Source organism: Tiliqua scincoides, chromosome 5, assembly GCF_035046505.1.
Source record: "Tiliqua scincoides isolate rTilSci1 chromosome 5, rTilSci1.hap2, whole genome shotgun sequence".
NCBI classification, from domain to species: Eukaryota; Metazoa; Chordata; class Lepidosauria; order Squamata; family Scincidae; genus Tiliqua; species Tiliqua scincoides.
In genome coordinates, this window is record NC_089825.1 from 113,691,349 (window position 1) to 113,708,406 (window position 17,058).

General features: G+C 48.6%; 1 protein-coding gene across 1 annotated transcript; it reads right to left on the minus strand.

Annotated features, from left to right (window-relative positions):
* Positions 1-10,507: 10,507 nt before the first annotated feature.
* Positions 10,508-16,972, minus strand: LOC136653232 (vomeronasal type-2 receptor 26-like). Its single transcript, XM_066630139.1, has 3 exons — positions 16,811-16,972; positions 13,131-13,257; positions 10,508-11,406 (listed from the first exon to the last, which is right to left on the minus strand). Exons 1-3 carry the CDS (start codon positions 16,970-16,972, stop codon positions 10,508-10,510), a joined length of 1,188 nt encoding a protein of 395 aa, XP_066486236.1.
* Positions 16,973-17,058: the final 86 nt, after the last annotated feature.

A 17,058-nucleotide genomic window follows, 5' to 3' on the forward strand; every position in this document is an offset into this window, starting at 1 on the left:
CTTCACTGGGTTTCACGCCATGGGCAAAAAGAGTCAAAAGCGGGGGGGGGGGAAGCCCCCAGGTGACCTCCACCCCCTCCTCTTTCCCCTCCTGCCTTCTCATCCGAAAGAGAGGAGGAGTTTGATGAGCTTAGGGCCATGCTTGCTTGTTTTGATGCTAGGGAGAAGGAGAAGGCTCTGAGGAGGGCAGGGAGGGGTGATGGTGGTGGGGTTTTAGTCATGGGTACCCCTCTGCGTAGGTCAACCAGAAAAGGGCGTGGCGCTAGATTGAGTGAAATTTTGTCTTCCAGGAAGTGTGTAAGCGGCCCTGGCGAGGAGAGTGATGCTGTGCCATCTGCCCTGGTAGCCCCCACTCCGGAGGTGAAGATTACGGGCACCTCACAGGCCATTCAGGGAGGAGGACAGCCGGTTGGAGGTCCTCCAGGTGAGGCAGTGCAAGATTTGGGCAACACTGTTGGCACTGCCTGGGATGAAAGGGAGGGCTTTGCTGTTCCCTCAGCGGCCCCCGCTCCCCAATGGGCTCCATGGTCTCAGTGGGGTGTGGCTAATCTTTATTATCCATGGGGCCATTATCAGCAGGGCAGGCTGGGTGGAGGAGCGCTGGCCCCAGCGGCTGCAGCTGCTGGCGCCCCCTCGCTCCCGGCCTGGGCACTTGGTATCCCGGGAATGCTGGGTTTCCCGCCATTGGGCCAGTTGATGGGACCCTTGGCTGCACCTGGGATACAGATGGGGGCTGTGTTGAGGCGGCTGAGCGCCCCCGGGTGTCCTACGGGGACATTGCTCTCCCGCTTGGCGGGCATTTGGCTTTGTCTGTGAAAGAAAAAATCTGGAGAGGTGAGTATGTGGATATGTTTAGCCTCTTACAGATTGAGCCTGAGCCCGTGCCTAGGGTAGGCGAGCCTGTTAGGGATCAGGAGTCGGTTAGGAGGCGCAAAATAGGCAAGAATTGGGCCAATTGGCTTAATGGCTACGTCATTTATGCCTCGGTCCTGCTCCAAATGCATCCCAATCGCGCCCAGGCATTATTTAAGTATTTAGACATAGTGCACAGGGCGTTTAGAGATTATACGGGTACTGCCTGGGTGGCGTACGACCACCATTTTCGTTTACGCGCAGCTCACGATCCTGCGCTGGATTGGCGCATCCCGCAATGGGAGTTGTGGACGCAGCTTGTCCTTCCGTCCAGGCCGGCATGGGGTGATCGCTCTGATAGCGGGCATCTCATCGCCAAAAACAAGGCTGAACCTAGCAAGGCACCTAGCGGTGCTCAGTGGATTCAGAACCCTGGGACCTGTTTCGAGTACAATGCGTCAGGGAAGTGCGGAAGAAACAATTGCACTTTATTGCACACATGTGGCCTGTGCGGAGCAAAGCACCCCATGTCTGCGTGCCCTAAATTGGGTGGAGCAAGACAGGCCTTGGGGCGGCAGACTGGCCAAGGCCGCGGGGGTGGTGCCCCCCCTTTCTATCCTTCTGATGGAAAGGGGGCCAATGCCGATTAAGTTATCACAGCTGTGTTCTTGGTTGCAAGTTTATCCAGACAGAGTAGCTGCTGGTCATTTGGTGGAGGGGTTTTCAAAGGGTTTTAGAATTCCAGCAGCACGACCCATTGTACCTGTGCTAGCCGAGAATTTACGTTCGGTTAAGGGGTTAGAGCACGTTGTCAGGAAAAAGATCGGCAAGGAGTTGGCCTTGGGCAGGGTGGTTGGTCCGTTTCTAACCCCACCTATTCCTAATTTGAGGGTATCCCCTCTGGGGGTGGTCCCCAAGAAGGCTCCCAGGGAGTTCCATTTAATTCACCACCTATCCTTCCCTGAAGGGTCATCCGTGAATGACGGTATTCCCAGCGAACTGTGTTCGGTCAGGTACACATCATTGGACCAGGCCGTGGGGCGGTTGCGGTTATGTGGCGTGGGTGCCTTGATGGCAAAGGCGGACATTGAGTCCGCATTCCGCCTGCTGCTTGTTCACCCGGATGATTTTTGCCACCTGGGTTTTTGCTTCAAGGACGCCTACTACAGTAATAGGGCTTTGCCAATGGGGTGTGCGATATCATGCTCCCACTTCGAGTGTTTCAGTACCTTTCTGGAGTGGGTGGTCCAATTTCGGACTAGCCATGTGACCACCGCCCATTATCTGGCCACCGCCCATTATCTGGATGATTTCTTATTTATGGGCCCAGCAGGTACTGGAACTTGCGAAGTGTTGCTCGCATCGTTTGTGACGCTGTGCGAGCAGTTGGGTGTTCCCCTGGCACATGATAAGACCGAGGGCCCTGCAGCCAGGTTGACTTACCTCGGCATTGAGTTAGACACCGTTCATCAGTGTAGTAGGCTTCCAGAGGCAAAGTTGGTTAAGCTTTCTGGCTTGCTTCGGCTGGCATTAAAAGCCAAAAAACTTACCCTCAGGGAGTTGCAGGTGCTCGTGGGGCACCTCAACTTCGCGTGCAGGGTGGTTGCCCCAGGTAGGGCCTTCTTGAGACATATGTGTGAGGCGATGGCGGGGTTGCGCAGGCCATCCCACCGCATATGGGTCACGGCGGCACTTCTGGAGGACATGGTGGCGTGGCTCACATTCCTTGAGCAATTTAATGGGGTGTCGTTCTGGAGGACGGGGTGATTGGTGGAGGCCAAGCTGCAGGTACAATCTGATGCAGCGGGGGGTCATGGGTTCGGTATTTATTTCAGGGGCAAATGGTGCGCTGCCCGTTGGCCTGGTGGATGGGTGCAGGAGGGCATCACTTGGGACTTGACGTTCCTGGAGTTCTTTCCCATCTTAGTTGCAGTGCATGTGTGGGCCGAGGAGTTTGCTAATTCTTCTGTCCATTTCTGGTGTGATAACCAGGCGGTAGTCAGGCTCATCAACAGTCAGACTTCCAAGTCCCCTAGGGTCATGCGCCTGGTAAGAGCTTTTGTTCTCCAGTGCCTGTCTATCAATGCGCTTTTCTCAGCTCGGCACATGCCTGGAGTGCAGAACAGCACTGTTGATGCTCTCTCTCGTTTTCAGGAGGAGCATTTTCGGCAGATGGCACCGGAGGCTCAGCAAGACCAAGAAGCCATGCCCCTATGGCTGTGGAGCCTTGGCTCAGCACCGCCCAGGACATGATCTGGGCTTCTTTGGCAGCTGCCACCAGGGTTCAGGCTAAGGCATTGGGTTGGGCGGATAGCACTTCTGATTGTCGAATCAGGAGGATGCTGGAGGGGTTGAAGAGGAGCTCCCACAGGCCCCCGGATGCCTGTAAGCCAATCACTCCTGGCATGTTATAGGCTCTTTGTGCGGATTATGACCAGCTCTGCACCTCTAGTTATGGGGCGAAGTTGTTTAAGGCTTGTTGCCTGGTTTTATTCTTTGGAGCTTTTCGCCCCAGTGAAGTTTTGTCTGCTTCCAATTTCAATCCTGGGGACAGGGCCCTGCAGTGGGGTGACAGTCAGTTTGAAGCTAATCGTGTTCCTTTATTTTTAAGGTTCTCTAAGGCAGATCAAGGAGGTAAGGGCCTGTGGGTCCATTTGAAGAGGGCGGCTTCAGTCGAGATCTGACCAGTACGGGCACTTGTCGCTTACCACGATGTGGCGCCGCAGGGAGCGGGCCCCCCTTTTTCGTCACGAGGACACCTCTCCCTTGACTGTTTATCAGTTCTGGGCTGTGTTTCGTGCGGCCTTACAGAGGCGTGGCGTTTCGCCCGACCTGTTTGTTCTGCACTCCTTTTGAATTGGTGCCGCATCCACAGCATCCACGGCAGCCAGCTTGGTTTTCAGGCAAAAGACATTAAAAGGATTGGCCGTTGGCGCTCCGGTGCCTTTCGGTACTACGTGCGTTAGGCCCACAGGTAGGCGGGGCCGGCTAGTGTTTACGGGTACCCATAGTGGTTAGGGGGGCGTGTTGACTGGCGTCGCCAGTCTTGGTGTGGAGCAGGACCGTCTGGTGGGAGTCCCTGGTTATGTTGCCTGCGGGCATCTTGTGAGTTTCAACACAATGGCTTATGTTGCTTTTTCTGTTTCAGGTCCACATTGGTCGTCTCCTGTGAGGGTGCTGATCTGCAGACATTCGATTATCTTTTGGGCCCAGAAAAGAGCATTATCCAGCAGCTTTGGCTCTCAGTTGGGACTGGGGAGTCTTGCCAGTGTCGCCTGGGTTGCCAGAAGGGGCATGTGTTGGGGCCAGTTTATGCCCACACTGCTGCATTATTTGGAGGGGCACCCCCCCTCTCCAGGTAATCGTCATACATCTAGGCGAGAATGATCTGGGCCAGAGGACTTTGATATCCTTGAGGCTCCAGGCGCATAGGGAGTTCTCGTTGCTTTGCAGCTGGTTCCCGGGGATGGCCATCCTCTGGTCTAACCTCCTCCCGTGGCGCGTGTGGCGTGGAGCTCGTAGTGTACGCAGGATAGATGTTACTAGGAAGAGGGTTAATGATTACCTGGGGAGGGTAGTAGTTGGACAGGGTGGGGCAGTTATCAGGTACCCGTCTATTGGGTTTAAGGAACTTGCCCTGTTTCATAGCGACAGGGTGCATTTGTCCCCTGTGGGTAATGATTTGTTTTTGACTGACCTGCAGCAGGGCTTGAAGGAGTTCCTCCTTGTGGGGAGTGGGGAGGACAAGCGCTAGGCTGTCATCCCCTATGGCAGGGTACGTGCGGGGCTGGGTAGGTAGGGACTTGTCTCGGTGTCTATCCAAGGCAGCAGGGTGAGGGGTAAGTCTGAACCGCTCCCAAGATGCCTGACCGGCTCCAGGAGGCAGGCAGGCAAATGCCTGGCCTGGACTGGCAGGATGGCGTGGCTCGGCCAGCTAGCCTGAAGTCCGGCTGCCTTGCCCCCTCTGGGGGTGGTGTTGAAATACCTCAGCTGGCGATTGTCGGCTGAGGCCTCGAGCCAGGTTTACGCCCAATGAGAATGTAGGGGGAGGCAGATGGCTAGGACCGTTTCCCCCGTATGGCCCCGCACGATTGATGTTCAGTGTTATTGCCCGGCTGCAGCTAATGTTCAATAAAGTGGCCCATTTTCATCCAAGCCGAAGTCTTGTGTCTTTATTGCAGGTGTGGGGGTAATTAAGGGCCAATAGTCTCCAGGGCAACCAGGACATTAGTCTCTGCAAGCTGCAGCCAAAGTTAACCTTTTTACTCTGTTCTCCTGAGAATACAGTAAGCCAGGGCTCAACACTTCAGTTTAAATCAAGCAAGCCTCTTTGGCAGGATCACACCCAGCCCTTCTGAAGCCTCCTTCCATTTTGCAAATGCTTAGCAGAGGTCTGGTTTTTAAAACACTAGGATGTAATCTTCATTAACATCTGAAACAAAGTCCCAGGCTACAATTCAGTGCCCCATTGCTTAAGAATAAAACCCATGGACAGCAATGGGTCAGCTTAGGAGCAAATCAGCTGTGCTTGCTCATGCTCAGTCCTTGTTGCTCGTCTCTGCCCTGAACTGAATTGCACACTCCCAGTTATGTGTTATAGGTTTGATGTTCTATGTAGAGCCTCTGCCTTAACACACCAGGCACCTTAAGGAAGTATTTGGTTAATAGTTCTACTGGTATGTTGTTTACAGTGCAGTTCTCTGATAGTTTTTACAAAAAGATTGTGAAGAACAGAATTTAAAATGTTAATATAGAAAAATGCATCTTAAGATCTTTTCCTAATTTTTTCAAATAAATTAGAGACTGTAAAGTTCTTTGGTACCAATTACTGGTAAGTTATTTTTCAGAATCTGGCCTTGGGTAAAATCAGACAAAATTACAGACATCCCCCCTAAGTTTAAGCCCCCCCCCTGACTTATCTGAGGGTCATAGTTGGCAACCTTCAGTCTCGAAAGACTATGGTATCGCGCTCTGAAAGGTGGTTCTGGAACAGCGTCTAGTGTGGCTGAAAAGGCCAATTCGGGAGTGACAATCCCTTCCACACTGGGAGCAAGTGCAGTCTGTCCCTGGTCTGTCTCCCTGGCTATGGGCCTGCCTTCTTTGCCTCTTTGCCTCAGACTGTTGGCCAAGTGTCTCTTCAAACTGGGAAAGGCCATGTTGCACAGCCTGCCTCCAAGCGGGCCGCTCAGAGGCCAGGGTTTCCCACCTGTTGAGGTCCACTCCTAAGGCCTTCAGATCCCTCTTGCAGATGTCCTTGTATCGCAGCTGTGGTCTACCTGTAGGGCGCTTTCCTTGCACGAGTTCTCCATAGAGGAGATCCTTTGGGATTCGGCCATCATCCATTCTCACAACATGACCGAGCCAACGCAGGCGTCTCTGTTTCAGTAGTGCATACATGCTAGGGATTCCAGCACGTTCCAGGACTGTGTTGTTAGGAACTTTGTCCTGCCAGGTGATGCCGAGAATACGTCGGAGGCAGCGCATGTGGAAAGCATTCAGTTTCCTCTCCTGTTGTGAGTGAAGAGTCCATGACTCGCTGCAGTACAGAAGTGTACTCAGGACGAAAGCTCTGTAGACCTGGATCTTGGTATGTTCCGTCAGCTTCTTGTTGGACCAGACTCTCTTTGTGAGTCTGGAAAACGTGGTAGCTGCTTTACCCATGCGTTTGTTTAACTCGGTATTGAGAGAAAGAGTGTCGGAGATCGTTGAGCCAAGGTACACAAAGTCATGGACAACCTCCAGTTCATTTGCAGAGATTGTAATGCAGGGAGGTGAGTCCACATCCTGAACCATGACCTGTGGTCATCTTGGCAGGCCTTGCTAAAACAATCCATGAGCTGCTGGAGATCTTTGGCAGAGTGGGTAGTGATAGCTGCATCGTCAGCAAAGAGGAAGTCACGCAGACATTTCAGCTGGACTTTGGACTTTGCTCTCAGTCTGGAGAGGTTGAAGAGCTTTCCATCTGATCTGGTCTGGAGATAGATGCCTTCTGTTGTAGTTCCAAAGGCCTGCTTCAGCAGGACAGTGAAGAAGATCCCAAACAAGGTTGGTGCAAGAACACAGCCCTGCTTCACGCCGCTTCAGATGTCAAAGGGGTCTGATGTGGAGCCATCAAAGACAACAGTGCCCTTCATGTCCTTGCGGAAGGATCTGATGATGCTGAGGAGCCTGGGTGGACATCCAATCTTGGGGAGAATCTTGAAGAGGCCATCCCTGCTGACCAGGTCGAAAGCCTTCGTGAGATCTATGAAGGCTATAAAGAGTGGCTGTCGTTGTTCCCTGCATTTCTCCTGCAGTTGTCTAAGGGAGAATACCATATCAGTGGTGGACCTGTTGGCTCGGAATCCGCACTTTGATTCTGGATAAACGCTCTCTGCAAGTACCTGGAACCTCTTTAGTGCAACTCGGGCAAACAACTTTCCTACAACGCTAAGGAGAGAGATGCCACGGTAGTTGTTGCAGTCACCCCTGTTGCCTTTGTTCTTGTACAGTGTGAAGAGGGTAATAGAAAATCATGATTTTTGGCTCAAAACCTGCTCTCGTCATATCTGTGAGATTGACTTAAGCATGAATATCTGTGGCTGCAATCCTAAGCACAACTTCCTGAGAATAAGCCCGATTGAACAAAATGGGACTTACTTCTGAGTAGACCTGGTTAGCATTGTGCCCTATGGTAGTTCCATAAGCCAGGAGTCACCGCAGAAAAAAACCTGGTACTGGGTTGCACTGGAAAGGACAAGTATTTGTTCTGGATTCCTAAACAATAAGCACATCAGTGGGTATAGAAAATGCCTTTTATTGATAGCACTTAAGAAGTATTAAACAAAACATGCTAATCCCCCTTCAACTGCTGGCAGCACCAAGAGTCAGCAGCTATGATCTCTGATGACCAGTGTGTTTGTGTAGCACCTTCTGCGGTCTCCACCTTTACCAGGGTGCAAACCTGTAGCATGCCATGTGCCACTTTTAATGCTGACGATCTTGAATGTGCCACTCCACCTCAAATTCACTTTTAGCTAGTATTACAATGGCTAAATAGAGCCTTCAGACTGAACGACAACACTTTCTTTCTTGCTCCAGTTTGGATCTGGGATTGTTTTCGACCCAACAGTATATAATTTCATTTTTTCCTTATTAACTGATCTTTTTTGTTCAGTTTTGGTCTCAGTGACATGATGTAGCATTTAGGGGAAAAGATGCAACCCAATAACCCAGCACTGGAGGACAAGATAAAGAAGATCTCCACAGCCACCATGTATTTGCATTTAGTGCTCAGGTGGGTTGGAACAAAGGAGAGCCAGACACTGCAAAAGAACAACATGGAGAAAGTGATAAACTTGACTTCATTGAAACTGTCTGGAAACCCCAGTCCTAGGAAAGCCACAGTGAAGCTGAGCATGGCTAAGAAACCCATGTAGCCCAAGACACAGTAAAACACGGTAGCTGAGCCCTTGTTACATTCCACTATGATTTCCTCGTTCACTGAGTGCATGTCGGTACCAGGGAATGGAGGGGACGTGCTTAACTAAGGGCGCAAACCGATCCCCTTTTAGCAGTGCATTCCAGCACTGATATAAGAGTAATGAAGCTCCAAGGTAAGGGAACAAACATTCTCTTACTTTGAGGAGTCCTCTGTGAGTGACACCCAACTGCAGGATGCAGCGCATGTCCGATTGGTACTGCTATGCCAGTGCTAGAAAGCACTGACATAAGGGGTTAGTGTTGCAAAGTGTAGCAAAGTTCAAAAGCAAACTTAGTAGGCAAGAGTGGTGATCGTCTGCAAGCTTTATTTTGTTGCCAGCAACGGGCTTCTCAGGGACTCCTTGTCCAAAGCGAAGAGATTCATTTTCCCAGTCTGACCCTCTTGCTTATATTGCATTTTAGCTCCTTTCTTTGAGGAGTCTCACACTTTTCATTGGCTGGGGTTTGACATCAGAGATGGGGCTTTCTCAGGGTTGGCTAGAGATATCTTTACAAGCATTTGATTGGTTGGTTTCAAGTTACAGGTTTCAAATAGGGCAAAAATATACATTGAGACATATTTCACTTAAAGATTCCAACAACCCGTAGGTGGCACTGTTTACTAAATTATTGCAGAACTTCTTTTTTGGTATGTCTTTGCACTTGTCTTTTGGCCTTCTTCCACTTAGGTGTCCTTTGGAGCCACCTGTGCTCTCTCTAAATTCCTTTCTTTGTTCTTCCCAGACACCAGGGGGCTTTGTGCCAACCCTTGTCTAAGCCCTTTGACTTGCCTCTATTGCATGTGTGATTCTCTCTATGTGACCTGTTCTATATGTGCTCTATATGTGACTCCATATGTGCTCTATATGTGACCAGAAAAAAGGCATTTTTCTGAGATGGCAGGTCACCTTTCCAAGTCTTTCCAATGAAGAAGAATGAGCAGAGGAAGCAGAGGAGGAGGGATATGAGGAGAATGGAGGTGAGGCTGAGGTTGTCCGTGATTTTAGTGATTTTGGTCACTAGTTGTGTTAGCCCTCTCCCCTAGGGTGTCTCCTTACTACCACTTTACTCACATCATGAAGTGTCATAATAACATCTCACTATTCGAACAGTCTCATTGGTCCATTCTGAATTAAGGAAATGTACTTTTTTGTTACATAAGAGTTGCATTTTTGTTTTCTGGTTTTCTGGCCATAACGTTTGATAGAATGGAGATATTTCACTCCAATTTTTTTCTTTGCATACTGTTGTAACATGATGGTATTATTCCAAGAAATTGCAATTATAGAGATTTTGGTCATTAGTGATGTCACCACATTTGCATGTTCCATTTGTGCGTCTTTCAGTGAGGCCACACCCCCACACCCCCGCACAATGCCAGTGCATGGTAGAGCTCACTGATATACCAGTTGCTAAGGGGGTGCCACTGCTGGGTGCAGCAGCATCAAAGTGGCTACCACTGTGTTTTGCAGCACCACGGCAGCTGCCAGAGTTCTCCTTGGGGGAATGGGACACCTCCTGCCTCCTTTCCATCCTGTCCTACTCCACTTCCTCCCACCATATCACACTTTCCCACCCCATAATACCTACCCCCTGCCACCCTCACCATTTCCCTGAGCTCTTACCTATGACAGGTTTGCAACACTTAGCACCAGTGCTGGAGGTCAGCACCGGCACTGGATCAGCTCAGGATTGGGCCCTGAAACAACTCACTGGAAGAAGACAAAGATAAAGGTACAACCACAAAGAACTTCTGTTGTTGGAGTAATAATGTAATATTAGGAAGAGGGAACAACAAAAAGTAAAAATTAAAAGCAATGCAATAAACTGGAATTTTCCGAGAAGTGAAAGCAAGGTCCATTTTGTCCCAAGCTGCTTGCTACAGTGGGGGTGGTGGTGATTGCTCTGATGAAGAACGTTGGTACCTTCTCAAGGCTTTCTTACCAGCAGGCCAACTGAAATGCCATGAGACTAGCCACTGTCATACTTTTTTTTTTTCTGAGTTATTTCCACAATTCTATCCTGCTTTTGACAGTATTTCTAAAGTAGTTTACATCAATGAAACAAAATTTAGCAAAGAAATAGATGATGCTATAGGAGTGTTAGTTTACTGAATACATAATTGTGCCACCACTTCAAGGACGTGTCTAAGGGAAAACATATAAGAGAAGAATACTGAGACTTTTTTCCTCACTCATTTTTTCCTCATTAACTTCTCCTTGCTGTTTAGCTCAGGCCTCAGTACAATTATATAGCATTTGGGGAAAAAGATACAACCCAATAACCCAGCACTGGAGGACAAGATAGAGAAGATCTCCACGGCCACCATGTATTTTCCTTTAGTGCTCAGGTGGGTTGGAACAAAAGATAGCCAAACACTGCAGAAGACCAACATGCTAAAAGTGATAAATTTGGCCTCATTGAAAGTGTCCGGCAACTTCCTGGCTTGGAAAGCCACAGCGAAGCTGACAACGGCCAGGAAGCCCATGTAGCCCAAGACACAGTAAAACAGGGTAGCTGAGCCCTCATTACATTTCAATATGATTTCTTGGTTCAGCGAACGCATGTCCATCTCAGGGAATGGAGGGGATGTATTTAGCCACACTGTAGAAATACCAATTTGAATACAGGAGCAAGAAAGGATGATAGAACTTGCCAGTCTTGTCCCCAGCCACTTCCTCATCCTGGATCCTGGTTTGGTAGCCATGAAAGCCAGAACCACAGTGATGGTTTTGGCCAAGACACTGGAAAGGGCCACAGAGAAGACGATGCCAAAAGCAGTTTGTCGGAGAAGGCAGGTCACCCTTCCAGGCCTTCCAATGAAGAGGAAGGAGCAGAGGAAGCAAAGGAGGAGGGAGATGAGGAGGGTGTAGGTGAGGCTGCAGTTGTTGGCCTTGACTATGGGAGTGTCCTGGTGCTTCACGAAGGTTCCAAGCACCAAAGCTGTGATCAAAAAGAAAGAAATAGCCAACAATATTAAGATGATCCCTAAACTTCCTTTGGCTGTGAGGTAGCTGATGGCTTTGGGAATACATTGACTGTGCTGTTTGTTGGGATATTGATCTTCTGGACATTGGACACAGGCATCCGCATCTGGGAAAAAAAAATGAAAAACTCTTTAAATATTTCAAGATATTGTCCAGTAGCTGGGGATAGGAATCCTGCTCTTTCGTAACAGTCGACACTACAACACCTATACACAGATTTACCTGCCTGAGTTCTTCTTCAGATGCCTCTTTCTGGGTGGTCCCACCTGACTTGAACTCGGTAATGTTGAAGACAGGATATTTCTTGTTGGTGGTATGATATTTATTGGAAGCCCTCCCTTGGATACTGCACTGGTGCCTGTCTCCTAAGCTTCAGATGCCCAGTTAAGAAATGTTCTTTCTTGCCAAGTCATTTTATATGCCAGGAATATTTATATCAGGTGTTTTTATTGCTCATTTCTTTCACATTTTGACAGATGGTTTTTAGTTTTAGTGTGTGATGGTGCTAGCCATTTGAGTTGAATGCATGATTTTGTGTGTACATGTTTGTGTATTTTAATATACTGTTTGTGAATCACTTTGAAGTATTCATTCATTCATTCATTCATAATTAGTGAATTCTCTAGATATTGTCAAAAACTGCCTATCCCTTCAAAGTTACAAGGTTCTGGCAGCGGAAGTATGCATTTGCTTTCAAGGATCACAATGGCTGTGGGTGCAGTGAACATCAAGATTAAACTATGGGTTCATCACTCATTTTCCTTACCGCAGTCCCACTCTGGATCTCTCCCACCTAAAATTTGATGTGGAAATTGTTTCAATTGACACAAATGTGTGCCTTTCCCCTTCTGAAACAGCTAAAAGGTGGTGGGGAGGAGCAATTGGGACTGGAGCTGTGGCAGAAGCCAAGGGTTAAGATTGCTTCTCCCTGCCATGTGTTTCATCTGGCTCAGGGGTTCTGAATTGATGCCTCATTCATCATTTTTTTAACCAAAATTTCTATTATTCACTTAGCCCAAAGTTCTCAGTGTAATGTTAATGAACCCTCCCCCCTTTATTATCCCCACAACAACCCTGTGAGGTAGGAGAGTGGGAGAGAGATACCATTGGCTTATAAGTGTTGGAGGAAATGAAAAATAGTTTAATCTTTGGGGGGGGGGTAAGTAGAGTAGCTTAAGCCACGGACACCCCCCCCCCCCGGTTTGGATTTCATCCCTGGGAACCTCCCTCACCTGGCTGACTGCTAATCAATAAAAAAAGACAAAGAGGCAATGGCTTGTTAAAGTTGCAAAAAAGAAGTTATTTACTTACAGTTCCATTGAGTGTATATTTACAGTATCTGATTAGGATCAGTGGTTCAGCTAACACTTAGAGAGAGCAAGGCCCTAGAGCTGCCACGCCCTGCATGCCTTGTGCTCAAGATGGCCTGGGCGTCAGAGCCCTGGTGTGCCTTAACAGGTCAGAGGACAAGAGGAAGTGCTCAGAGGAGAAGGGAAGGATAAAGGGTTAGGGCCACACCTCACAAAGATCTCAGAGAGGACAGGTAGAAAGGTCAGAGTCACTGGGCCATAGCTTGACCCCTTCTGGACAGCATCCTGCCCCCTCTGGACAGCAGATGGAGTTACATCAGCTCCAACAATAAGGAAGTTATGCAATTTGCTTTAGAGAGTGGAAGACAGATGCAGAATTGGGCCACAGCCATGGGAAAGTGACAGCATCTCTCCATTCCATGAAAAAAGGACATTTTATTTCTGAATGAAAAGGCATAAATGAGATCAAGCTACATAAGTTCCTCCCATTGGACAAGGTTTTGTAGTCTTTTTCGCCTACCCTCCTGGTCAGAGATCATCCCTTCTGGACAAGGGACACATTCATAGCAGCAAAATGGCTTCCCTTCCTTCTTTTTCCTGCTGGAGCCAGAATAGCAGTTGTCATTGCACACCGAGAGTGGAACCACCTGTGCACAAACACAGAAGAGGAGTAGTATCCAACAAATGTCTGTGGACAATGACTGTTTCCTGGGTTGTTCACCAAAAGTAACACCAAATCTTTGCATTAGAAAGACAATATTTGAAGTAGATACCACCTGTGTAAACATCATCAGTACCAGCACACAAAAAGAGAGAGACTGAGGGTCCAATCCTAAACAATGCACATGAGCTTACTGCCAGCGTGCACTGTCACAAATCTGCATAGAGCACACTTGTGAGCAACTAGAGCCAGTGGAGCACCGGAGCTAGCCCAGCGCCAGTAGGCACTGGGCCAGCACCAGTGGAACACTGGTACTCCGCTGCTCCGCTGTCTCCTGAACCACTGGGCAGTGGAGAGTTGGGTGGGTGCATGGGAAGAGGAGAAGAGAGGGATTTCCTTGGCAGGGTGAGGCAGGGGTATGGCAGTGAGAGGGAGGGGTGGAGGCATGCCGTGGGGAGGGTGGGAAACAGGAGGGATGTGGGACCAGTGGAACTCAGCTCTACCGGCTCCTGAGCTCCATGTCAGGATGCGCAGCCTGACATGGAGGTTCTGGATTCTACAGCAGCCCAACGGCTGCCACAGAATCGGGAATCCCAATTGTGGGGCTACTTCCCTTCCCTTGAGGAGTCGGTGGCGGCTGCCCTGTTGCACATAGGTTGCCGTGGCAGCCATTTTGGCACCATGTCAGTCCCGGTGGAACGGGCAGCTCAGAATGAGGCTGTGAGACATGTTCCAGCTCAGCTGCTCCTCTATGTAGAGTCTCTTGACAGGAAAAAGCATCGCATTGCTCTCAGCATCCTTTCCGTTGTTCACTTCATGAGAAGTGGAGCAACTGAAAGAGGAGAGAAGATTTGGGTCCTTATCCAAGTGCCAGACTGTGCCAGTCTCAGACCCAGCAATAGCCATCAAAAAGGTGCTGTAGGTTACATTGTGGTGAATGGGAGATGGAAGGCGATACTGGGGAGGCCAGTGCCAGTAAGTAAGCTGTAACCAGTAACCCATTGGAGGCTGACCTGGAGCCAGAAGTGGAGAGGTTCTCTTTCCTTGAGGAGACCTCTGGCTGCCTCACTTGCCCCACAGGATACAGTAGTGACTGTAAGTCGTAGACAGGTCAGATTGTGGTGCACCTTCACACCAGCTTGCTGCTTTCCCCAATCCATTGCTCCAAGTGAGGGTTACAGTTGGCCTCAGGGCTGGGCCACCTCAGGCTAGAACTTGGAAATGAACAAAATTAGTGTTTCCTCCCTTCCTTTCTAGATTGTACCATCTGCAGCTAAGTCACACCTGGTTAAAAGTTCTTTGCCAGACAATTTGGTCATCATTGATGGTTAACTCTTGGCCTGGTGAAGCCCGAGGATCCAGCCTTCCAACTTTTACTCTAAGGAAAGAACCATTTGGGAAAGTGACCCAGTTTGTGACATCAAAACCAGCTACTAATTCTCCATTTTGGTCAAAACGCACAGACTCTCCAGCACTGTTGTTGAAGGTGACACTCCTCAGAAAGGGATTGAGCTTGATTGAAAGAGAAGAATAAAAGAAGGTGAAATGAAGGTGCTGGGACTGAGGATGCCATATTTAATGAATTATTGGGTTGGATGTGCTCAATGGCAGAGATCCTTAGACTTAATAAACCTGTCACCCAATTAATAGACAGTCCTTTTAGGGGTGTTTATGTACATGTCGTGTAGAAGCAAAAATGTGCTATTTATTTTGCTAATTCTGATCATTCTTGGAATACTTTTATTTTGCTGGCTGTCATTTGGCTTCACAGGAATTCAGTTAGAATATAAAATGAGCACAACCACCATAATGGGGACATACACAACTCAAATACAATACGCAAATATTTTGTTATAGACAAAAAGTAAACAGCAAGTACTCCTTAATAAAATATCTTTGCAATATGGCAGCCCAATCCTATCATGCCCTTGCCCAGAGGAACAGCCACAGCAAAATGGTGACTGCAGTATCCCCACGGAAAGCACCAGATGTCTCCTCGGAGGAAGGGGACTTTCATCACCCTCCTCTGAAGAAAGCCCCAGTTTCCAAGATTAGGGCTTCTCAAGTCTGCACCAGCTATTTTGACGATGCAGACAAGAGAACCTCTGTGTTCAGTTTTTTAAACCCGACACAAAAGATAGCTCAGCCAGTCCCACTCCCCTCCCAGGCCGGTTCCTCCCACCTCCCCTTTCCCTGGAACTCTTCCCCCACCTACCCTGCAAGCCTACACTGGCGCCCGGAGCTCTTACCTTTCTCCAGGTGGCATCCATTTGGTGCAGCTTCCAGTGCTGATTGGAGCTGGCCCAGCCCTGGCACTCGTTCCTCCAAGGGTGCCGTAAACATGCTTAGAGCTCATTTACGACACCCAGCTCTGGAGCTGGAGCTTAGGGCCAGCACTATCTTCCATTAGGACTGGGCCCCAAATCACTGCAACTCTCATCAAATTTTATAATGCAGAGTTAAGGAAAGAATTCCCTCCATGCCTGATACGCCATCCTGCTTCTTGCGTGTGTGTGTGTGTGTGTGTGTGTGTGTGTGTGTGCATATGAGAGATTGAATATGAGAGAGAGAGAGAGAGAGAGAGAATTACCTGCCATGGGTGCATATTCTGAAACTCCAGTCTTCCACTTAATCTTCTAAGTGTGGTTCTGGATACATAAGTGGCATGTAAAGCTTGTGCCACAGCACAGACAGCATTATAGACATTGTAGCTGTGGCCAGTCATGCTCATTTCGAAGAAAGGAGTAGGAAGGTTATGCAACTTCTCTTCCCCACTGCAAGACGTCTTGCTCTCTACACCCCCAATGTCACTGTTCAATGAACAGTCAAATGCTTGCTCCCAGAAATTTTGGATGAAGCCATCTCCTTTTGCCCAAGAGGGCTTGATAGTCTCAACAAACTTTTGGAATCCAGGTGGCTCATTTGTGTGAACTGTGAAGGATAAGGCCCCATGGAAGCCTTGTACATCCCAAAGCCTTTGAATATTTATAGATTGAAAATCCCATTGGGATGTAACTATCCAGACTTTCCAGAGAGGTGGAAATCCAAAGAGAGGTGCAAAAAACAACAATACAGATAAAGCACTCATGGCAGGAGGTTCTCCATATACAAAACAGGCATTCACTTTATTATCCATGAGAACTGGATAACTTTGAACTTGTTTTAAAAGTAAGTCTGCTGCTTCTTCCGCATATGTCACATGTGTTATTCTCACTATGAAAGCATAACAAATGCCATTCTGTGAAAGCAGAGGCACCACTGAATGCAAAAACCGGTCCCCGTTGTCATCATCCACAGCAATGAGCCCAATCCACGTCCACTGGAAATGGTGAAGTAGGCGGACAACCCCCACATACTGATAGGCTTCATTTGGGACCATCTGGTACAGGGAAGGGAACAGCATTTTGTCACTCTGTGCTGGGGAAAATGTTCCGTAAGTGAGCTGCAAGAAAATGAATTGTCTTTTCAGATGCATTACCAACAAATTAAATTAGGAATCATCATTGCAAAATTTCTACACATGTGTGCATTTGTCCTACCTGTGGGATCTTGTAGATGGCTAGGATGGTGGCCGCACTGGCAGAGGTTTCAAACATGAGTCCTCCAATGACAGCAGTTAAATTGTTCTGGGAGCCACATTTGTAGTTGGGGATAAACCTATGCTGTGATGAAGGCAGACTCAAGGTGGCTTTGTAGGTCATCTTTGCAGTGAGGTAGCAGTTGAGGGTGTTGAAACCCAAAGTGATGTTGGGTAGGATTTGGGGATCCTCATTGATATGATTTATAG

What these genes read in the sequence shown, in the direction of transcription:
- LOC136653232 (XM_066630139.1), bottom strand. Translation starts at nt 16,972, where the DNA reads ATGACCTACAAAGCCACCTTGAGTCTGCCTTCATCACAGCATAGGTTT. An exon ending in CCATCTACAAGATCCCACAG is followed by an intron (nt 13,258 to 16,810) that starts GTAGGACAAATG and finishes GTTTGTGCACAG; the next exon opens with GTGGTTCCACTCTCGGTGTG. An exon ending in GATGATCTCTGACCAGGAGG is followed by an intron (nt 11,407 to 13,130) that starts GTAGGCGAAAAA and finishes TTTTTTTCCCAG; the next exon opens with ATGCGGATGCCTGTGTCCAA.